The following is a 25307-nucleotide window of genomic DNA, read 5'->3' as shown; positions in this document are numbered from 1 at the left end:
TTCCTTCTTTCTTTTAAGATTCGTCATATATGAATGAATCACCAGTTTGACATTATAGGTAAAGAAGTTTCCATTAAAAAAATAGTCTCCAAAATATACTATAAAGTGTATTTCTGTAAAATATATCCTTATATTTTTCTCTTTAAATTGAATATACAAAATATTTTCCACTTTTATAGGATCTGCATCACACAGGAAATTCACTAGCATGGGAATCCGGAAACCTCTATCCCAGAGGTGTGGCTTCCCTGGACCCTTAGTGCCATCATTATGACCATCACCAATTCATTTGTCGTCCTACTTGCCAGTTTCACCCTTGGTGGGTTGGAAGGACTGGTTTCACCTTGTGTTGCTCTCTTTTCTTCTGGCTTTTTTGCCCTGTCATTTCCTTCAAGCTAGATTTATCACAGGAGTCACAGGAATTCCAGCCCAGGCCCTGACTAGTAGTGCTTTAAGGAACTTTGATGTAAAAACTTCATTTGCATGCTGGGTATTCATTTTAATACATTTAAAGTTCTGTATAATATACAATGAAAGGTTGACTTACCCTGTATTCAAAAGTGTCTGATAACTGTCATTGGCATCAGTGATTATCAATTCTTGGAGTTGAGGTGTAAGTTAATTTCAATAAGAAGGTGGTACTGTGTCTGTATATCTAAGGTTTTTATTGCTATCAAGCTATAAAAGAAAATTGGGAAGTATTTGGTTTTGAAAGTCATAGTAGTTCTATCAATACATCCTAGGTATATGTGATAAATATTAAATACTTTATATGTTATTTCTCTTGTTAATATTTTTGCCTACAGTAAAAAATAATAGATGGAAAAAAATGGAAGCCAATCTATAACCCTAGATGAAACACAATTATTTAACTGAGATGATCTCTGTTCATGCTTCTCTCTATTTATTGCTTGCTTTGCTCAGGAAGGAGTTGCAGGAACTCCAGAATCTTTACAAACAGAACAGTGCACATACAACACAGCAAGCAGAGCTGATCCAGCAGCTTCAGGTGCTCAATATGGACACACAGAAAATACTGAGGAATCAGGAAGAGGTCCACACAGCTGAAAGTATATCATATCAAAAAGTATGCTTTTATTCTGTCATAAAAATGTGAATTGATATGTATGAACTTATAAAAATTTATACAATTCAAATTTCTTCAAATTTCCACATTTCTTTATTACTCCTTCTTATATACTCGTATGTTTCTTCAAAATTAGAAATGAAATATTCAATTTGGTAATATTTAAAATTTTTTGAGTTTTCTTATGGCTATTAAAGCTGAAATTTAAAATATGGATGCAAATTTATTATGTTGGATATTGTTTTTATAAACTGAAGTTTTGATATCTGCTATGGAACATGCCAGGACGATAGCCCCAAAACCAGGAAGGTTTTGGAGAATGGAATTAGCTTTCTATTATGAGAAATTATTCAAGAATGATTTTAGTTTATGGCCTAAAGCAGTCTTTCATTATAGAATTTGTACATTATTTTATTGGCAAATCTGCACAAACACAAATGCGTATGCTGATGAGGTCTTCAGGATCAATATTTTCCAAAGATTTTTCCCTCTTTATTTTTGTGTGTTTCTTTTGAGTAGTCATTTTACTTTACAGTTGTTTTAGGAGTCCCTCAAGAAGCCTTACCCAGCTATTTAGGTATGCTGACTGATTCAGCAGCAATAATTATAGTTAGTCATTAAAAAAAAACAAACACGTTTATTGAATTCTGTATGTTTTGTGTAGTGTACTAAGTTATTTATAGAAATAAGTTAGTTGCTATATAGGTCAATCCTATGAGATTGATTTTATACCCTTGTAATAGTTGAGGCAACCGAGGTTAAATAGTGTAATCTATGTTATTTTGGGATTTTTTTTCTGTTTAAACTTCCTCTTCTCCTAAAAAAGCACCATGAAAATTCAGTATCTATAATTAACATGAAATAAATAACCATTAAATAAACTTGAAACACATTTTTAAATGATGCTTTGGAACATAAGTGGTTTTCAATCTGTATCACGTGTTTCCCTCGAGTTTCCCTCTGGACATGGATGATACCAAGTAGAAGTTTAGCACCTATCCTCTACTCTCTGAATAGAGCAGCTCCACCTGTTTGTTTTATATGGTGGGATTGTTCATTATGCTTTTGTTTCTAAACCAGGCTCCATTGCTAAAATGACTTGAAAAATTGGACCTAATTAGTATCTTTATTTTTTTTTCTCTTTTTCACTTGTATATTTAACTCAAGCATTTCTCTTTCTTAATTTTTTTAAAGTCCCCTCCCATAACAATTTATATTCAAATATAGCATGTTACCATCCTCTATGAAAAGATCTCCCATTATTATTCTTCAGACACTGAAATTTTAAAAAAAAATTCCTATAGCATTACAATTTTTAACTTTTTGACCTTCTGCAGGTATTTTATTAGTCTTATTTTTCGTTTTTTCCAGAAAATGTATTATTTGTGGAGTTCAGGATTTTTAAATTTGGGAATGACCACATCGCTTTGTTTATCATAAGTAAACAGTAAACTGCTGTTCAGACTTCTAGTGTTCATTTACATTAAAATATGCATTCTAATCCGGGAGTATTTTACTTAATACATATCTTTGTTCCTCTTCCACGTGTATTTTTTTAACATCTTCCCAATAAATTTGAATAATCTAATAGTCCACACAACAATGAGATGAAATGGTTTAATTAAAACTTAAGATTTTCAAATATATTTTTACATAATTTAATTTTACTATTTCTAAATAATAATCGTGGCCTAGCTGTAAGACTCAGGTGGATAAAAAAAATAAAATAAAATATTACATTAATAACAGTTTATCTCTGATTCTTACTAAGTTTACTTGTTCAAGAGTTAGGTCTTCTTAATTTAGTGTCTCAGAAACGGGGTTTCTGTTTTCCTCTTTTCTCTTTCTCAGTTCACCTCTCAACTTTTTAACTTCCCTCTCACTTTTCCCCTCATTTCTCCCATTTTTTCAGTTGGTTTATATCATAATATCCATTTCATTATCTGAAGAGATTAAAAACAAAACAAAACAAAACAAGAAACAGTTGCCCACAATGGTAGGATGAGGGGAATGAGGAAGGGAGACACAGGTGAGGAGAGAAAACAGAAAAGAAGTCTGAGCACAGGAAAGAGGTGTCATATTTTCCCAGAAGTCTCCATAACAAATGATTAGTCTCATAAATAAAACTGCCTAACAAATAAGGTACAGGGCTCCTCTGGAAGAGAAACTCTCAAGAGAAATAAAAGTAAGCTGAGTGTTTTCTTCTTCTGAGTATGTAGCCAATTACATAAGTCCTAATAATTTTTCTACCTTTGCGCACATCATTTTTATACATGTGTATGATGTAAAGATAGATGGAATTGTATCAGTAGTTATGATTTCTAGACTATCTAACATGTTCGGGGTACTAAATATGTATTTTATCACCTTTTGTTCAATTTAGTGATAATTACATGACACAAGCTAATATCAATCCGTGAAAATAAGGAGTTAGGTTATACATACTTTTAGTTTCAACTGCATGTTAAATCAGAGTTTTTTCTTCTCATTTTTCTACTATAAACAGATATAATTTTCACCTGTAGAATTTTTGTCTCAACCAGAGTAGCAAATAGTATACTTATTCACTATATATGGAAATTTTATTCTTTAAACAAATTAGTCATTGGCTCACAGAGCATATACATTTTCAAAAATTTTTAAGGTAAATAAAATATCTTGTTCCTCAACATTAATAAAAATATGGGGAAAAGAATGCTGCAGTCTAAGCCCCTGAAAATTATAGGACTTAAAGTTTGGGGTCCTGTTTCTGGAGGTAACTTGCTTTCTGTCCCTGGGGGATCCTATGAATTGTTTTGTTTGTTTGTTTTTACTGTCATTTCTTCAACAAAATACAGCATGAAGAGTAGTAAGCATAATAAATTACTTATGAATTATAATGATAAGACTTCTGAAATATATAGAGGAATGTATGATTAGTTGTTTTTGTAGGCCAGAATCTTGCAAAAGGTTCTGATCCATTCCAGCTTTTCAGATTATTGGAGAAAAGAATTTATAGAGAAAAGAGCCTCTCTGAAAACTGCTGTAAGCAATTGTGATTGCTAATAGGGAAAAATTTACTAATTCAGGATGCCTAAACCAATGCAGATGAATGAATTTGTTATATGACAGAATTTACTCAATTGAGAACTTTTTTTGACTCACCCAACTGTTATTAGTGGGATGAGAATAAGATGGTATCTAACCAGGGGACTGGAACATCCTAAACTTCTGCCTCCTTGCCTGATCTCCTAGAGAAATAAACGTTCTATTATCCTGAGGCTTTGTCACCACAAAATATTAGGTTGGTGCAAAAGTAATTGTGGTTTTTGCAATTATTGTTAACCTAAACTGCAATTAATTTTGCACCAACCTAATACTTTAGAAATAAAAATAATCTTAACCTATTTGGAGGCTTTTTAAAACTAAGTTTACTGGTGGACTTGGCATAGAATTAAAAATGGCTAGAGAGCTGTCTTTGCTTCCTTTACTCTTAAGTTCACAACTGAGTGATCTTATTGCTATTAAGTGAAGCCCAATTAGCTATTAAAGAAAATAGACAAGTGAGAAATGTACATTTGGAATAAGACTAAGGAATAAGAGAGAGTTTGTCCCCATTCCTAGAACAGGGTTTGTCCAGATCATCTATCCCAGCTTTTCCCCAGCAGTTCTTTTTCACCTGCTGCTTAGAAAGATGGATATTTTCAGAGAAAGACAAGAGTTTGCCTCAATGTCTGATGTTGCCCACCCAGTCATATCAGATCAAGCCAGGGCAACTTCTAAATAGGAGTACAACTGTACAAACTTCATGGGAGGGAGTGCGAAGTAGAGAACACAAGAAGATTGCCATTGGTCTGCGTTTTTATGGAAGCAAGGAAAAAGGGAAAGGAGAGGAGACAAGAAAAGAGACATTGAGATAGGGCCTTCTTCCATGAATGAATAGGCCCAGAAGAGCCTTCTATCTGTGAAGGAAGATGCCAAGATATGATACCCAAGAAAAAAAAAAGTATACCATCCCCTTGGCACTGACGGCCAGTAAACTGATCCTCATTTCTGACCACACACTCGTCATACCTGAACCTTGGGCAACAGGAGGAAAATTAGGAGTTTTTCTTTGTCAACACTTATCAATGTTCATGGGATTCTCAAATAGCTGAAATCTGTACATTCTTTTTATTAATTTTTTAATGATGTATAATTTGAAATTCTTAATTCTTTAATGATATTATTTTCTATCATTTTCCACCAAAGAGATTAATTTGTGCTGATTGAGTACAACTCGTTAGTACTAATAAACCATACAAATAAGAGAAAGTGGTTAAATAACCTCTACCTGAATATTTGACTATGTATGCTACTGAGCAGACAGACCTTCACTTACCCGAGCCCCAAATGTCTAGTTAGCTTAGCTCTTGTCTCCAGATTTTGCTTTTTTCTTTTCTGCCCTGAACTCAGTCATGAAAGCTGCAGTCAACATAGCACAGGTAGGTCACTGTACGACCCCTTTCTGATCCTTTCATTGTTCCTTGAAGCTGTCAGGTTCCTACTCTCTCTTCCCTCCTAGAATATCTGCTGGTATCAGCTGTGGAAAGGACATTGGACATACTCTCTGGTATAAAGGTAATTGGAAAGGAAAGTACAAATTTATGTCCTGAAATTCTTTATTAATCATATAGACAACCCTTCCTTTATAAAAATTGCTTAGACTTTGGCTGTAAAGTGAAATAGATTATTCAAAATGTCTGCAATCACAAAGGTACAACCCCTTAAAGAAAATTAAAAATATACATTTTAATTTATATGTCAGAGGAGTGGTTTGGAGGATCTTGTTTTTATGGCCAAGTATGTGTCTGAGAAAAAGCATTAAGGAAAAAGGTTTCGCAAGCCTATTTTAATTTTAAACTTAGAAATTAAAGTATAGCATTCACACAGAAAAGTACTCCGCCATCTTTTGTTTAGATTTCTTCCCATGAGGCAAAGCCAACTAATGGAAGAGTCTCCCCGTATAAAAACCTATTGTACTAGCTACATAATTTTGAGATTCTCCCCTTGGGGATTTTGCTTTTGTTACAAGATCTCACTATTAGCCTTATATATAAAGAAAAACAAACAAACAAAAAAAACAGATCTTAGCCTTTGTGTCACCTTCCCAGTGTCATCAGCAAATATACATATGTATTCTTTATGTAAATCAGTTACCCCAAATTGAATTATGTCTCATTAGATCACAGTTGTAAGTTAGGATTTTCATCAGAAAGTAAGTTCATGAATATTGAAGGACTACTATTGTTAACATACATGACTCTGTATTATACCATTTATGTACCATATGTTGTCTAACAGTTTTAATAAACTCAAGTTTTAAATTTATTTAATGCATGTTGCCTTAAGTTAAAAAAATTAAAGTTATCTATTATGCCTGTAGAACATTGCTTAGATTTTGTCACATTCTGTGCAAAGTCTCTTATTCCCTGTTATCTATAGGGACAAGTCCATCCTCCTTAATTCATTCAGGTGTCTTTACATTCTGTCCACAGTCCGTTGCCTGTCTTTGTCTCATGATTCCTTCTGCCTCTCCTCCCCTACTTCAGCGGTAGATACTAATTTATCCTAAATGGGAATGTACCAGTCTTAATGAATTCTCAATGAAGACTTAGTTTCTCTTTTTTTTAATTTCAAATGTGTACATTAAGTCCAAGTAGGCCGATATATCTTATGCTCCCTTTTGGTCCTTTCCTATAACTGTACATAATTTTTTTTCACATTTCTGACATCTTTAGAATGACTTTTGTTTTCACTCAATCCCTATAATACCATCATGGCTCAATTTAAGTCCTTTATGAAGCCCTCCAAGATTAATACAATAGTTTAAAGTGTTTTCATCCTCCTTCAAAATTTAGCTCACTTTTTCTGTATTACACTGGCCAATAATGCATATTGCTTGCTTTTAAAATATCAATTGTAGTTCTATACTGATATTTGATTATATTATTTAGTTTTCCACGTGCTTATATCTTGTTTCCCTTCTTAGACTGTTAAAATAATGAGTGCAAGGACTATGTCATACACAGTCCTGATATATATGTATGTGTATGTGTGCAGATATACTATTTTATTGATTATTAATAAATTGGGATATATTTTTTGAAACAGCTTTACAATGAGTTACATATTTGTTTTGAAACCACAAAATCAAGTGAAGCTATGCTCCGGCAAAGTGTCGTCAGTCTTCAAGAGCAGCTATTTCAAAAGGAGCAAGAAAATGCTAAATTAAAAGAAAAGATTCAGGAATCACAAGGAGCACCATATCCTTTCCCTCAAGAAAGTGATTCAGACCACTCAGAACAGGTGAGCGACGTTTTCTAAAAATGTTGCCCATTACACAAATGTTGCGATATCATATTAAATCATCTATAATGAACTAAAACATAAAAATTTAAATAAATTTGCAAATATTGTAAGTTGTGATAGAGACTTTTGTGTTGTGATATTGTTTTATACTCTTTATATACGTGAATGTCATATGCAATATGGATTCAAATAGAAATGCATGTATAAACAAAGGTTATATCTGGTGTAGTTATGGTGATAAAACAGTGATAATTTACACTAATGAAGAGAAAATTAATAGGTCATGCTCATTTTGAGAATTTTTAGCTGAATGAGGTAATGGAATGGAAAGAATATTGAATGACAAGTCTCATACACTACTTTGCCATAATGTGTGGTACTTTATACTTTTTAGTTCCGATCTGCTGCTACCGTGATAATGTGATTTTACAGTTCAATTGACCTTTCTACCTATTTCTTGTGAGTTAGTACAAACTTATAGGTAAATATGCAGGTTCAGGATGCAAATAAACCTGGGATCAAATTACAGCTCTGCCTTTGAGCTGTGTGAACTTGAACACATTTCTTAAACGTTTTAGCCAGAGTTTCCTCACAAATAAAACATTGATATTAATGGCATCTATTGTCGTAGAGTTTTGAGGAATAATGAGATAATGCATATCAAGTGCAGAGCTTGGCACATAGCAAATGTTCTCTCATTGGTACTTCTTTGTAGGTAATCTTCAATGTAACTTTCAGCTCTAAATATAGATTATAAAAAACAATCTTATTCCTGGAGATTTATTTGGTTTAAGGCATTCAACATTTCTTTAAATTTTAGTGTTTATTAATTTAGCTCAGAAATGGAATTTACAAGCAGGTAATTGCATGCTGAAGTGTTTATTAATGATTGAAGAACAGTAATTTTGAACACAGAATATTTTGTTTTAGTAACAGGTGAACCTTAACACTACAATTTTTAAGTTTGTATTATATTGCATTTTTTGGACATTAGGTGCACAGAATTGGATTAATCATAAATTTTGTGTCATGACAGTATTATGTTACATGCTTTATAGGCCTATTTTATTCAATTAATTAATTTGTTTGTATATTATAATAAATAACCTCGGTTCCACCACCAACTAGGAAGGACCGTAATATTACTAATGACTTACGTCTACTTGTATGCTCCTCCCATTCTGGTACCCTGATTCTCTCTCCATATATAACCACTAATGTGTTTATCATTTTGATTATTTTTTTTAAAGTTTTATCACACACAAATTTATGAGTAAATCGTATGTTGTTTAGTTTTGTCATTTATAAAAATGTATCATAATGTGTTGCCTTGGGGTTGACAATTTTGGCTTATCATTATGTTATTAAGATTTATCTATGTTGTTTGATATAACTGATCATTTATTCTTACTGATTTAACATATATAATTATATTATAACTACTTGTACATATATTTGTAGATGAGCATTTGGGTTATTTCCAGTATTTTACTAATATGAATAATGCTACAATTGACATTTTTGTACATAATTCCTGGTACACGTGTGCATGCATTTCTAAGCTCATATGGCACTTTATAGTAACTTTGAAATGAGGGTAGTGTAAGTCACTTTATTCTTTTTTAAGAATGCTTTGTGTATTCCTGTTCTGTTGCTTTTTTATAGAAATTTTAGGAAGATTTCTAACTGAATGCTCATTTGTAAAACTGAAATTCAGCTTGTCAGTTTTACAAATGAGCATTCATTCAGTTAGAAATCTTCCTAATTTCCTTTGTGATTTTCATTTTGCCCCTTAGGTTATTTCAAAGTGTGTTATTTACTTTTGAAATATTTGGGTTTTTATTTACCCCCTCATATATTATATTTATTCACTTCTAATATAATTCTATTGTGGTCAGAGTGGCCCAGCATATGGTTTTGGTGAATGTATTATGTATACCTGAAGATAATTTGTATTCTGCAGCTATTGGGTTGAGTGTCCCTTAAATATCAATATTAATTATGTAATTATGGTTAATAGTATTCAGATCTTCTGTCTTTAATGATTTTTGTGTTTAGTTTTTTAATCCATTTTTCTATCAGTTACTAAATAGAGGTATTAAAATCTCCCAGTATGATTGTAGATTTTTCTGTTTCTTCCTTTAATTTTGTCAATGTTTGCTTCATATATTGTGAAGCTATTTTGTTAGGGGCGTACATATTTATGGTTGTTACATCTTTCTGCTTAATCAAACCCTTTGTCATTATAAAATGTCCCTACTAATTGTAGTAATAGTCTGTTGATTTGAAGTGCAATTTTATGATATTAATATAGACAGGCTCTTTAACAATTAAACATTTTGTATGATATAACTTATCCTTTTAATTTGCACCTATAGGTGTCTTTATATGTCAAGTGTACATAGGTCCCGTTTTGTTTTATTCATTCTGACAATTTCTTCCTTTTCATTGTAGCGTTAATCCATTTAAATTTAATATAATTATTAATATGGTTAGGTTTAGGAGTAATCTTACCATTTGTTTTCTGTTTGTCCTGTTTTTCCGTCCCTCTGTGACTCTTTTCCTTCTTTCCTTTTGGGTAAATTGACTGTTTATATGTTTTATTTATTTATTTAGTCCAATATTATTTTATATTAATTCCAATATTATTTTGACACTCAATATTATTTTATATTAATTTCAGGTGTACAGCACAGTGGTTAGACGTTTATATAATTTAAAAAGAGATCTCCCTTACTAGTCTAGTATTCACCTGGCACTATGCATGGTTACTACCATATTATTGACTATTGTTTTCTATACTTTACTATACTTTGCATCCCCATGACTATTATGTCACTGCAGATGTGTACTTTGTAATCTCTTCACTTTTTTTACCCTGCCCCACAACCACCCTCCCATCTTTCATCCCCAATAAATCTAGTACTGATCTGACACCATGCATAGTTATTTCAATATTATTTACTATATTCCTTATGCTATACCCTACATCTCCATGACTACTTTGTAATAACCAATTTATACTTCTTAATCCCTTCCTGTTTTTCACATGCTCCCAAGCCACCTCCCAATTGGCAACCATCAAAATGTTCTCTGTATCTGAGTTTGTTTCTGTTTTGTTTATTTTGTTCTTTAGATTCCACATATAATTAAAATTACATTGCATCTGTCTTTCTGTCTCTGACACACTCCATTCAGCACAATACCCTCCAGGTCAATCCATGCTGCCGCAGATGGCAAGAACCCATTCCTTTCCATGGCCGAGCAATATTCCATCGTATATATGTACCACCTTCTCTTCATTCATCCATCCACAGGCACTCATGCTGCCTCTACTTCTTGGTCATTGTAAACAATACTTCAATGAACATATGATGCATTCATCCTTTCAAAATAGCATTTTGTGTTTCTTCAGATAAATAACCAGAAATGGGATTACTGGGTTCTTCTTTGTCTCTTGTTATAGGCTTTGTTTTAAAGTCTGTTTTGTCTGGTATAAGTATTGCTACCCCACTTTTTTTTGTTGTTTCCATTTTCATGATTTTTTTTTTCCCCATCCCTTTACTTTCAGTCTGTGTGTGCCTTTCAATCTAAAATGAGTCTCTTGTAGGCAGCATGTGTTAGGGTCTTGTTTTTCTATCCATTCAGCCACTTTGTCTTTTGATTGGATCATATAATCCATTTACATTTAAAGTAATTATGGATAGATAAGTAGTTATTACCATTTTATTATTCATATATATATATACTTTTCCCCCCTTCCATCTTAAAGAAGTCCCCCTAAGATTCCTTCTAATGCTGGTTTGTTAATAATGAACTCCTTTAGCTTTTTCTTGTCTGGGAGGCTCTTATCTGTCCTTTGATTCTTAATGATAGCTTTGCTGGGTAAGAGTAACCTTGGTCGTAGGTCCATACTTTTCATCACTTCAAATATTTCCTGCCATCCCTTCTGGCCTGAAAAGTTTCTGTTGAGAAATCAGCAGTCTTATGGGAGCTCCCTTGTAGGTAACTAACTGCTTTTCTCTTCCTGATTTAAAGATTCTCTCTTTGTCTTTAACCTTTGGCATTTTAATTATAATGTGTCTTAGTGAGGGCCTCTTTGGATTCTTCTTGTTTGGGAATCTTTGTGCTTCCTGGGCTTGTATATCTGTTTCCTTCACCAGGTTAGAGAAGTTTGGAGTCATTACTTCTTCAAATAAGTTTTCAATTCCTTGTTTTCTGTATTCTCCTTCTGGTACCCCTGTGAGGCGAATGTTGGGGCACTTGATGTTGTCCCAGAGTCCCCTTAAACTGTCCTCACTATTTTTAATTCTTTTTTTTCTTTTTGCTATTCTGATTGTATGTTTTCTGCTTCTTTATCTTCTAAATCGCTCACTCAGTCCTCTGCTTTATCTAATCTACTGTTGATACCCTCTAATATATTCTTCACTTCAGTTATTCTTTATTTCTGATAGGTTCTTTTTTATGTTTTCTATTTCCATTTTTATGGTTCCTGTTTCTTTGTTAAAGTTCTCCCTGAGATCATCCATATAACCAGTATTTGAGACTCTGTATCTGGTAGATTTCTTGTCTCCATTTTGTTTAGTTCTTTTTTTGGAACTTGTTCTATTCTTTTATTTGGGACATGTTTCTTTGTCTCCCCATTTTGGCTGCCTCTCTGTGTTTGTTTCTAGGTATTATGTAGTGCCACTGTGTCTTCTGGTCTTAGTACAATGGCCTTATGTGCTGTGGGGCTCAGTGGTTCAGTCTTCCTGGTTACTTCAGCCATGCACTCCAGCTCTGTCCCTTATGTGGGTTGTGTGTGCTCTCCTGTTGAAGTTTAGCCTTGGTTACTATTTGCACATCAATGGGAGGGATTGGGTCTCAGGGTTATTTGTTGTGAGGGCTGGTTGTGATTATAGTGGGGGAGCTCTGATCCTACTGAGCAGGGCTCACTTTAGCAGGGCACTGATGTCTGCCCAGTCTGCCCCTTGGGTGTGTCATCCTTGGATGCGGCTGGGCGATACTCTGGCTTGTTCCAAAGCTGGCCACTGGGCCTGCCAGCCCCAGGGCCCCCTGGAAGGGCCCACCACCGTCCAAGTTTAGCCACAGCCTATACTACCCTACCTAGGGCTACCTAGTATGAGTTACAAAGCATCTGCAGATGGCTGCCCCCTAGTGGGCTTGGAAGTGCCTTGAGAAACCAATCTGCATACCAAAGTTGGCTATTCACTAATGCTGGGCTCAGCCATAGGTATAGGACATGCTCAAGCCAGATGCTGTTTGTTTCGGTTTTGTGAACCTTTGAAAGATTTTATGAAAGTTCGACACATGAGCTAAGACAGGTTGTTTGTATGGGAAAGGCACTGGAAGTAGCTTGGGTGTGCCCAAAAGTTGGGTGGGGCAGAATATCAGGGAATCACTAAGGCAGGGCAGCCAAAAGGTGAAAGTCAGTTGGATGGAGACTCAGATATGGCATCTGCCTGCATCTGCAAGTAGAGTGGGGAGGATTCAACAAAGAAGCGATGGCTTCCACCAGCTCCTCTCTCTAGGAGAAAGGTGCTCCTCTATCCCTTTCCCTGAAGTTAGAAAATTCTATTCCTCCCCATATGTACCTGGTGCCTTTTGAGCTGCTGCTCCAGTGCTGGAGCTCAGAGCCGGTGAATCCATCAGTGAGTAAGTCTGTACGGGAGTTCTTTAAGAAGAGTGCCTGGGAGTGCAGTGACCCTCTGGCTCACGCAGCCACAATCGCTGCTGGTTTTTACAGCCAGAAGTTATGGAAACTTTTCTCCCCAGCACTGGAACCCTGAGGTGGGGAACCTGCTATGGGGCTGGGATCCTCACCCTTACGGGGGTATCTCCACAGCACAGATATCCCTTCCAATTTTTAATTGTCACCTGCAGGTGTGGGATCAGCCCGTTCTGCATCTCTGCCACTCCTACCAGTCTTGAGGTGGCTTCTTTTATTTGTCTGTAGTTGTAGGGCTTTGGTGGTTCAGTTAGACTTCAAGCAATTCTCAATAATGGCTGTTCTGTGGTTTAGTTGTAACTGATATGGTCCTGAGAAGAGGTGAGCACAGTGTTTACCTACTTTATCATCTTAACTGGAAATTGTTTATATTAGGTTGGTGCAAATGTAATTGTGGTTTAAAAGGTTAAAAATATAATAACTGCAACAACCACAATTACTTTTGCATCAACCTAATATATATTTTAAAAGCAATTTTAAAATTTCACTTTTGCATCTTCTGGACTCCACTGTTTCTGATGATAACTCAGTGGGAATTTGTTTCATTTTTAAGTTAAATGTGATGTGTCAGTTTTGTCTGGCTCTTTTTCCAATTTTTTACCTTTGTTTTTAAGCATTTGAAGTACATTGTTCCCAGGTATGGTTTTCATTTTTGCAGTTTGATGAGCTTTCTGAATTTTGTAAATAACATATTTTGAAACTAAATTGGGGGAGATATTGACATTATTTCCTCAATATTTTTTTTGACTCCTTTCTTTTCTTCTTTTGAGATTCCCATTTCATTCATGTTAGACTTTTCAATGTTATCTCAACAATCTGCAAGTCTCTTTATTTTTATTTAATCTTTTAATCTATGTTCTTCAGGTTAAATAATTTCTATGAATTTTTATTCATCTAACACTTCTGTTATCTCCAATTTGCTCTTAAATGTTTTCTGCAATTTAGTCTTCAAATATTGTATGTTGTTCATATCTTGCAAACATATTTTTCTTTAGGTCTTTGTTATAATAGTTAAAATAGATCCTTAAAATCATTACATATTAATTCCATCTTTTGGGTCTTCTTGGGTTTGATGACTAGTGGTTTTCCTTTTCTTTTGAGTATGGGTCATGTATTAATGTTTCCTCTATGTCTAATAATTTGGGTTTATATATAGTATAATTTGGGCTTACATAGTATATATATATATATATATATAGTAACATTTTATAGAGACTCTGGTTTCTGTTGTATTACTCATATAAATGATGAAGCTTTCCTTATTTTCTTTCTTCCATCCCCCCACCCCCTCTCCCTTCTCTCGAATCAGAATTTAACTACTAGGTTTGACTTCAACTCCAAGTCCTCTTTCCCTTCAGGTGCATATAGTGCATAAATTGCCTTTTTTTTTTTTAATGCCACATTTTCTTTATCCATTCATCCATTGATAGAAAAATCAGGTTGTTACCATGTATTGTCCATTTAAATAATGATGCCACAAACATGGGGGTGTAGATGTCTTTTTGAGATAGTGATTTTATTTTCTTTCGATACATACCAAGAAGTGTAATTGCTGGATCATATGGAAGTTCTAGTTTTACTTTTCTGAGGAACCTCCACATTTTTTCTATAGTAGCTATACTAATTTATGTTCCTACCAACCTGCACAAAGGTTCTCATTTCTCCATATATTCACCAACATTTGTTATTTGTTGTATTTTTTATAATAGCCATTCTAATAGATATGAGGTGATATCTAATGTTTTTAATTTTCATTTCCCTGGTGATCAGTTATGTTGAACACCTTTTCATGCACCTGTTGGCCATCTGTATGTCTTCTTTGGAAAAATGTCTATTCAGATCCTCTGCTCTTTTTTTTTCAATAGTATTTTTTGGAGGTCTATTGAATTGTGTGAGTTCTTTGTATATTTTAGATATCAACACCTCATCACATACATGATTTCAAATATTTTCCCCCATTTGTAGGTTGCCTTTTTATTTTGTTGATCATTTCTTTTGCTGTTTAGAAGCTCCTTAGTTTGCTATATAATGCCACTTCTTTATTTTTGCTTTTGTCATCTTTGCTTTTGATGTCAAATCTAAAAAAATTATTGCCAAGACTGATGTCAAGGAGCTTATCACCTATGTTCTAGGACATTTGTGGTTTCAGGTCTTACATTCAAGTCTTTAATCCATTTTGATTTGATTTTTGTATATAGCGTAAAATAGTGGTGTAGTTTTATTTTGCCTGCAGCTGTTTAGTTTTCCCAACACCATTTATTGAAGAGGCTATTTTCCCCCATTGTATCTTTTTGACTCCTTTGTTATTATTAATTGGATATTAATATTTATCCAATTAATTAAATATTAAATATTGGATATTTAATATTGCTAGGTGCAATATTCTTGGTTGGCAGTTTTTCCCCTTTCACCCCTCCCAAAATCATGCCACTCTCTTCTGGCCTGGAAAGTTGCTGCTGAAAAATCTGCTGATGGTCTCATTGGTTTTCCATTGTACATAACGAGTTGTTTTTCTACTGCTGCTTTTAAGATTCCTTGTTTTTAACTTTTGACAATTTAATGTGTCTTAGTGTGAGTCTCTTTGTGATTATCTAGTTTGGAACTCTCTGGGCTTCCTGTATCTGGATGTCTGTTTCCTTCCCCAGGTTAGTGAAGTTTTCAGCCATTATTTCCTGAAATAATCTTTTTCTTCTTTTCCTTCCTCTTTTCCCCTTCTAGGATCCCTATAATGTGAATGTATTCTGCTGGATGTTGTCCCATAAAGCCCTTCCTGCTATGCTATCTTCATTCTTTTCCATTCTGTTTTCCTTTTGATCTTCTGATTGGATAAACTCCAGTGCCCTGCCTAGGAGCTCTCTTGTCCTTTATGTTGCTTCATGTTATCTGCTGTTGAACTACTCTAGTGTATTTTTTCAGTTCAGCTATTATATTATTCCATTCTGTGATCTCTGTTTGGTACTTTTGAATATTTTCTATTTCTTGCAATTCTCACTTTGTTCATACATTGTTGTCCTTACCTCAGTAAGCATATTTATGGTCATTATTTTGAACTCTTTACCAGGAAAATCACTTATCTCCATTTAATTAAGGTCTGTTCTGCAATTTTAGCTTGTGCTTTTGTTTGGAATGTATTTCTTTGTTTCTTCATTTTCCTTGACTCTCTAGGTTAGTTGCTGTTTATTAGATAAAACAGACAACTCTCCCAGACTTGAAGGAGTGGTATCATGTAAGAGATGAACTTATTCAGCCTAGCTCTTGATTGTCTCTTAAACCTTTATGATTGTTCAAGCAGCCTTTTTAAAAATTATCTGTGGTTCCCAGTAGTTGAGGGTGTGCCAAGATCTGTCAGTCTTTTATAGGGGACGATCTCAGTCAGCACCTAGATGGAAGCTGATTGGAACTTTGACACTCAGACAGCAGCTTTTGAAGTGTGCAAATAGATCTCTTTCATGGAGAGATTGGTAGATGGACATTTCTTTCTGCTCCTGCTGCACTGAACCCTGTAAGAACAGCCAATTAAGAACTGTTTTTTTTGTTTGCTACAGTTCACTGACCCATGAACACAAACCCTAAAGGCCATCAGAACCAGGCTATCAAGGGATGTATCCTCTGGTTGATAGTCACAAAAGTCAGAGCATCAGATGTGTGTACTGCTCTTTCCAGGGAGATGTCAGTGACCTGGAGTAAGGTACGGGACAGTGCTAAGATAGCATCGACAGGCTTCCTGGTCTCTGCAGAGGATTATGGTCAGACCACTGGATATTAAATTAGAAGCCCGACCCTAAGGCTGCATCTTTTAAGATATGCAAGTAAGCCTCTTTCAGGGAAAGACTGGGATTTTGGTGTTTCTGACTCAATGCTGAGCCCTAAGGGGAATAGCTGGTTAAGAACTGTTTTGTTTGCTATAATCCTCTTGGACCCAGGAATGCAACCCTTGCTGACCTCCACAGACAAGTGATCAGAGGGTGTGTCCCCTGGGCAGCAGCCACGAAAGCTGGAGCACAAGACATGTCCGCAACGTCCTTTCAGAGAGATATTGGTGACCTGGAGTAGGGCAGAGGGAAAGTACAAAGATTGTGCCCACTGGCCCAGACTGGTGACTTGTACTCACACAGCTACAGAAACCTAAGCTGGCTGTGGATGTGGCTCCTAGGATCCAGTGTAGGCAAAGAGGTACTTAGGCTGCTGGTGTCTTACATTTTTGCATCAGCCACAGAAGCCTTGGATGTATCTGGCATGGTTTCAGCAGAAAGGGGACGGTGGTGCAGATGGAGCAGGAGGGACTCAGGCTGCGGGCATCAGCTAATGTGAAAACCTGTGGGGCTAAACATGGTGAGATCTGCAGGGCATCCTTGATGGATGTGGTAGCCATTGGCTTTATCAGTAGTGAACTTGACTGAGTTTGTCTGCAGAGCAGAGCTCTGTGAACTGTCCGTTGGTCCTGTTGCCTGACTGCAGATAATAACCTCTGCTTTTCTTCCTTGTTCCTAGATGGCTCAATATGTCTCGCTGTGCTCTTCTAGGTGGGGTGAAACTGAAGTAGGACCTCTGTGCAGTGCTCTCAGAGCCTGTAGAAGCTAGTTGTTTACCTCGCTCTTTCTTTCTTGGCTCGAGGATCTCTTTCTAGCTGGGAAAATTCTTCTTGGTGCTGAACAATGCCAACTTAGGGGATGGGAAGATAAGGCAAAATGAAGTTATCTTCTTCTCCTCTTGTGCAGTTATTCTCCTCTTAGTATTTTGTTCCTGTGTTGCTAAAACTTATGAAATGTACTCTAGTAGTCTCTCAGCATTGTTTTTCTTTGTGGACAGCTGTCCACTTGTTAATCTTGTGGGGAGAAGGGAAGCTATGTTGTCCAATGTCACCTTTTTCTTCTTCTTCTTCTTCTTCTACTTCTGCTTCTGCTTCTTTTATTTATTTATTTATTTATTTATTTATTTATTTATTTATTTATTTATTTATTTATTTGCCAGTATTGTTGTTTCTTTTTAATGAATGTGTTTTTGGGTACCAGGTTACTACTCATACTATTAACCAGGTTACTCTGCTGCAGTGTTAGTTTTAAGGGGCATGGCAATTCTTCAGCCATGAAAAGCATTTGTCTTGCAGCTTACAATTTATATGTATGTATAGCTTAGCTATATTTCTCCCAAAGTTTAGCTGAGCGTATTCCTCCTTCCTCTGTGGCACAGTTTGTAATGTGATATATTTATGTTTGTAGGGAGTGTATGTGCCCCTTGTGACTGTCAGATTGGTTGACTTTTCTCAGTATCTACTTTTACTTTTCTAAATCTGCATTGATTTAATCACAGAGTGCTGTTTGTTGTTCTATTGAGTTTGATCATTAGCTTCGTTAGTGGGATAGTTATGACAGACTGTTAATTATACTTACAATAAACATGTGCATAAATATATAAAATGTATTTATATGTTTTTTATAAATATTACGTGTGAAAACAGCATATGACATACTGGACGCAGCTGTCAAATAAATGTTTTAAGGCCCGGTCATTTTAGTTTTTATATTCAGGTTTGAGGAACTTCAGGCTGAGACATTGAAAGAAACTCAAAATAATTTTTCTATCCTAATCCTATACAACTGGACTTTAAAAGTGAGATGAATGTTAGTTAGATATTGTTAAGCTTGTTTCTCTGAATAGGAATTTTTATGTACCTAGTGAGTTGACTTTAAAATATATGAATTTTATGGATTGATTAAATATTGCCCTTCTGTTAGACTGATATAGATGTTTAAACATAAGAATTTTGAATTGAAAATTGGTTTTGTATTTATTAAGGCATTTTCTTTAAAATTTTATAGCAAACGCAGTAATCGTATCATTCATCAGAACTCTATTAGTTGATATATCTAAACTTATTTTACAAATATTTATTGATATTGCACCATGTGATGGGGACTGTTCTTGGTAATGAAGAAACTTTAGGGAACAGAACAAGGTCTTTGCCCTCGTGGAGCATACACTCAAGTCAGAGAGTTGCCATCAAACAAATGCATCGTATGGTAAAAAGTGTTGTGAAGAAAAATAATGCAGTGTGAGACAGAGCGTGATAATGAATGGTGATGTTATTTCATGTATGGTGGTGGAAGAAAGCTGTTCTGATCAAGTGACAGTTAAGAAGAAACCTGGCGGAAGTGAACCATTTAGACATGTCGAGAGACCATTCCAAGCAGAAGGACCAACAAGTGCAAAGCTTATGAAATAGGAGTTTGCCCAGCAAGGAGGCCAATGTGGCTCAATCCAAGAGAGCTACGAGGAGAAAGAAGAGTGAGAGTGACCTCAGAGAGGTAGATGGAGGGCAGGTCTCCTAGGGCCTTGTGAAGCCACCAGAGATGTGAGATGGAAACCCCTTGGTGTGTTTTAAATAGAAGAGTAATAAGATCTAACTTACTGTTTTAAAAGGATCACCCTGGCTTCAATGCAGAAGATACACTATAGGAAGGCAAAGATGGGAGCAGGTAGGCAAATTTAAGAGGCAGTTATAATAGTCCAGGTGAAACTCAGATGGTGCTTAGATTTGGTTACGAGACATAGTTTTGATTTTGAAAATAATTCAAAGGTAGAAGCTATAGATTTGAAGATGGCTTAGATGTGGAGTATGAGATGAAAGGAGAAATTAAAAATGGATCCAGGATTTCTAGGCCTAGTACCTAGAGTGGATTTGCCACTTTTTGAGGCAAGAAAGAGTATTCCAGCATTTCTCCTAGCAAGAAGGAGGATACTGAAGTTATGTAGAGAGAATTGGAAGCTTTGAATTAGGGAAATAGTAAAAGGAATGGAGGGAAATAAATGACTCAGGATTTCTGCCAATTAGTAACATATTCTTTATAATGTTGGTACTATAATTCTTCAGGATTTAGTCTAACTAGACTCACCTCTTCATCAATTCTTCCATTTATCCATCATTCATTCATTCATTTATTCACTCATGTATTATTCAGTTATATAGTCAATATTTATTAAAGTCGTACTGTATTTTAGGTATTAGATTAAGTGTGAAGGGATGCAAAGATAAATAAGACAGTCTGCTCTTACAAATCATTCAAATGGGTATGCACACAAGGAAATAATTGTTATAGAATGTGCTATAGTGGAAGTATGATCAAAGTATGAACTTTTTGGAGAGAAGCTTTGCAGGGAGCATATGTGTGGAGAGGAGGGCAGTTGCCAAAGCTTCCACAGAGAAAGTGGAATACGTCAGTTTGAAATTATTTAGTAGTTTCTAGCTTCAGGTTGGAAGTGAATTAGCACAGGCCCAGAGGTGAGGAAGTGTATGGTATATCCTGGATATTGAGAGTAGTCCAGCCAAGTTCTTCTTAGATTTTAATGTGCATCCAAGTCACCTGGAATGAGACATTGTTATAAACCAGACTGATTCGGTAGGTCTGGACTGGGGTCTGTGATTCTGCATTTCTTTCATATTCTCACATGATGCTGTTATAGCTGGTCCAGGGATCAACCTTTGATTAATGAATTAAGTAGGCAAATGGATTATACGGTTGAGGGGAAATGGTAGGAAGATTTTATTCTTCCATTTCTCATATCAGGACTTTTCTATGCGTGATTCTTGGGTTTATTTACAGAGTAATAGAAAACATAAATTATGGAATCTGGTACTCTTATCTGTGTTACCTTGTTACTTTAGAGAAGCCAAGTGTCAGTTTTATCATTTGTAAAACCGGTATTATAGTAGTACCTCATACGAGTTTTATGAAGATTACATGAGGCAATGAGTGGTGAGCACTAAGAGTAATACATGTTAGCTTCTAATGTTATTATATAGGAAAAACACTTCTTATGTCATGTTAGTAAATTTGCGATTGTATTTTTCTCTCTTGTGTTGGTGGTGATTCATCTTTTCTTTTTCCTGATCTCACTTATCAGAATTATTGGTGAACTAACTGACAGTCTTTGCCATAGAAAAGGGCAAAACTAATTGGTTCATATGGGATTGAAACCTGTGACCTTTGATTTCTTAGCACCCTGTTCTTAACTAGCTGAATTCTGAATGACTGCCTATTCTTATCTCAGAGTGATTGTTTATCTTTTTCATGCAGAAGTACTGTTTCTTGCCTTGGAGGAATATCTTGCAGTAGAGGACAGGAGAGAAACCTAAGCCTTCAAATTATTATATTTATCTCTGAATGAGATACACTCCATGTGGCTAACAGCAGACCACAAGATTGGAGTTGCAAGATTTGACCACAGGCTTGTTCATTTTTATTTCTTTTCACAGATACTTTATTCATTCCTTTTTTCAGTGGTAGAAAATTGTCTTTCTGTATGTTGCTTTCCCTTATATTCTCACTTTCTTTTCAAAAACTTCTATTACTAAATATTTGAAGTCTACAAAAGAATAATGTACTGTCTGTGGCCGCACCAGTAACTGTCACCAATACTCTTGGTGCTACTTGTGTGCTCCTCCCCATCCCATCTTCTTTCCCTAAAGATAATCACTCTCTTGGATATTGTTTATTAATTCCTGCCTATTAAAATTATGTTTTCTTAAACAATGTACTGTTTAGTATTGCTTTTATTTAAACCTTAAAAATATCATCTTCCATAGATATCAGCCTTTGGGACTTGCTTTTTTTTCTTTGAACTTTGTTTTTGTAAGATAGCTCATTGCTGTTGAGTGTAGCTATAATTCTTTTCCCCTTCTGTGTAGCAGTTTAGTGTATGAATAAGCTGTAATTTATTGTTCCATTCTTTTTGTCAATGAACTTTTTTTTTTTTTTTAGCTGTAGGAATTTTTATACATTGCTGCTATGAACATTCTAGTATGTCTCCAGACACTCGTGTGCAAGTCTTTCTCTAGGATGTATTGCTAAGGGTGAAATCGCCTGTCATGAATATGCCAATATTGAAGCTAACAAGAAAATGCCAAATTATTTGCCAAAGTGGCTGTCTCAAATTATAGACTTCTTAGTTACATTCTTAAAAGGGATAAAACTATATCTCAATTCTGATTTCATTTTTTATTTCTTTGATATCTAATGAGTTTGAGCATCTTATTTTTGTTACGTAAAATACCTGTTTGTGTCTTTTGCCCATTTTTCTATTAGAATGTTTGCCCTTTTGTTGAAGTTCTTTATTTTGGATACTAATCTTTTGCTATGTTATTTAAAGTAATGTATTACATAAACCCCAAATCTCTGTGGCGTAAAATAATTTATTTTTTATTTATGTAACTATCCAGTGTGGGTATTACTTGGATTTTCAACTTCAAGCAGTAGTTTAGAGATCCAGGCTCCTTTCATCTTTTAGATCCACTAGCTTTAGATGCGGCTCCCAAAGTTGTCCTGGAATCATTTCTACTCCAGCTAGAAAGAAGGGAAAAAGCCCTAGAGAATCACATTTAGGAAGGTTTTATGAATCAGGCTTGAATGAATCAGATACATATCACTTCCACTGGAGTGTTATCGGGCATAACTCAATTATTCGGCTACATGTTATCTGAATGCAAAGAATGTTGGGAAATATGTGAACCCAAATATCGGGAAACAAGTATCCATTTCCAAAAAGAGGAAATGAGTTTATAGATCAACCAGCTGTCTCAACTTTGGTTATATTGTTGCAAATGTCTTCTAAGTTGTGGCCTTTCTTTTCACTTATTCTATGGTCTTTTGAAAAGTGAAGTATTAATTTAATGTAATTGAATTTCTTGATATTTTCTCTTAAACTTGATGGTTATTGTCTTGCTTAAGAAATCTTGTCGTATCCTGAACTCATAAAGATATTTTCCTATATTTTCATTAAAAGTGTTACAGTTTTGATTTCCGCATAGAAGTTTTTAATCTATGTGGGATTCATTTTTGTTTGTTGTGAGGAACAGAATTCCATTTAATTTCTTAAAAATCTTCAGCTATATTATCGTTCTTTTTCAGATTTGGTCAGTTTGACTTTAAATCTTCAAGCTCCTTACTGCTTCTTTTTTTTAGGTTTCTATCTCACATAAATCAGAATTAAAGGCGTTAGGAAGTTAGTTGTAGCGAATTGGTGGCAGGCATTGTATTTGGGGACAGGAGGGCTATGCCTGGGGTTTCTTTGTGACATCTGAGGTTTGAGGTAAGGAGAGCTAGGGAACTAGGTTTCAGCCACAGTGCTTGGCCTCTCCTTCCTCCACGAGAGGCATGGCCTGAGACCTTGAGTATGCTTTTGCTCTTGAACCCCAAATGTGGCTCTGTGTGTGTATAGGGGGTATACAAAGTACATAGAAAATATACAGTTTATATAATTAGAGTCATACAGTAAATAAATTTGTATCTTGCTGTACAAGTACCATTTATTACCATTTCATTATAATTAAACATTTGAGAACATTTTTTTGACTATCTGATAGTATAACAACATAGAAATGTGTCATTTTTACCTAAATATTTTCCTACTCTGGGACATTTAAATCGTTTCAAATATTTTTTTCTGTTTTCTCTGATTTTCATACTCTGATAAACATTTTCATTTGTGTATCTTTATTCTCATCTCTGGTTCTTTCTGTAAGATGAACTCTTAAAAGTAAAATCCCTGTGTTAAAGATTATGAACCTAAGACCCTTGAATATAGCAAGCCAAGCTATATTCCAGAAAGATTATACCGAATGATCTGCTCACAGTCTATCAAAGGGCCCACTTTTCATAACCTTGAACGCTTTATTACCATTTCAAAATGGCCTTATTAGTTCATTCTTTTTGTTTTTCATCTCTGGAAACTAGTGAGGCTTTTTACTTGTACTTCTCACTTTTCTTTTGTAAATATTCTACCAGTTTGTATTTTTATGTTTTTCTTTGTTTTGTGTATTGATATACATGACCTCTTAAGTATACAGGAAATGAGTTCTATATAATATTTATAACGGATATTTTCACAGTTTATTGTTTATCTACCTTGTTAATTAATGCTTCTAGACCTTGTAGACTCAGTTCTAAGATAATGACTCAGAACTTTTTTCCTGAAGCTGTATTCTTAAGATTGAGATGTGTATCTCTTTTGTGCATTAGCACGTATTAAGCTTTATTGTTTTACTTGTCTATCTCCTCTCTAGACTGTGAGCTTCTTGAAATCAAGGAAGGTTGCTGTCTTATGCTTTTATCCCCACTGTTTTTTCGAGTGATTGATATTTTAATTTCAGTAAATGTGTATTGAATGAACACATGTAAAAAAATGTATATATTGGTTTCATACCCATTTAGCCTATCCCATGGTGATCAAATTTTCTTTGACACAACAATTTCAGTAAGGTAGGAGCTTTAACGAGTCAACTTTTGCAAGGGATTATTTAGTTGTGATGTGGAATACTTACACATGGATTTAAAAAACTGTTGTCTTTTGTTTAGCAGTGCTGAATTGATTTTGTACAATTTTCCAACACAGCAAAGGAGAAAAAAAATGTCTGTGTTAGTTAGCTTTGCTTTCTTGCCAATCAACGAATCTAATATTGATAGTGGCTATTTGGCATCAACTAAAGTGTTTTCATTTCTCAGTTGGCAAGGAGGAGATCAGATTTTAGTACCTTAACTTAGGCTCAGAATGCTGTTAAGCCTTTCATACTATAGTTGAGAAATAATATGCTAGAGTTAATAATTGGTTTGCTTTTTATGATTTTTATTGTTTCACTTACACTTTTTTTGCATTTTATATGGGTAATGTTTCTTTTATACTTTCTCTAGGTATCTTGCTATTATAACATCAAAATGTTTTTTTCAATATATGAGGACAAAGTGTCATATATATGCATTACTTTTAAATTATGCATATCACCATCTTATTTCATACTTAACTAAATTTTAATTTATAAATATAAACTCATTTTGAAAAGTTGATTTATTTGACAGCATTATTTTAAATGAAAACTGCCTTGTAATTTATTGCTTGATTTAATTATACTCAACTCGTTTATATTTTTAATTCATTTGTATAGGTAGACATGTCCACAGAAGTATATGGGAAATTATCTATTGACAGTTTCATATTTAATCAACCATTAGGAGAAAACAATTTACCTATAAAACAATGTTATGACATGGTTCTTAAACTTGATGAATGATGTTTTTATTTAAAAGAAAAATTTGAAGTCTTTATCTTTTATGTTAACCATAAACTTTTTTCTAAAGCATTTATGCATTATACAAGTATTTACAAAATTTG

The 25307-nt window shown here is 34.6% G+C and overlaps 1 protein-coding gene across 1 annotated transcript in view; it reads left to right on the top strand.

Moving 5' to 3' along the window:
* Positions 1–25307, top strand: part of CNTLN (centlein) — a 245702-nt gene that overhangs the window by 87081 nt on the left and 133314 nt on the right. The window contains exons 7-8 of the mRNA XM_033124096.1: positions 925–1087; positions 7220–7414. Coding sequence (XP_032979987.1) covers positions 925–1087; positions 7220–7414 — 358 coding nt within the window. The remainder of the gene's footprint in view (positions 1–924; positions 1088–7219; positions 7415–25307) is intronic.

Source organism: Rhinolophus ferrumequinum, chromosome 12 (genome assembly GCF_004115265.2).
Source record: "Rhinolophus ferrumequinum isolate MPI-CBG mRhiFer1 chromosome 12, mRhiFer1_v1.p, whole genome shotgun sequence".
NCBI classification, from domain to species: domain Eukaryota; kingdom Metazoa; phylum Chordata; class Mammalia; order Chiroptera; family Rhinolophidae; genus Rhinolophus; species Rhinolophus ferrumequinum.
This window is presented reverse-complemented; position numbering and strand designations above follow the sequence as displayed.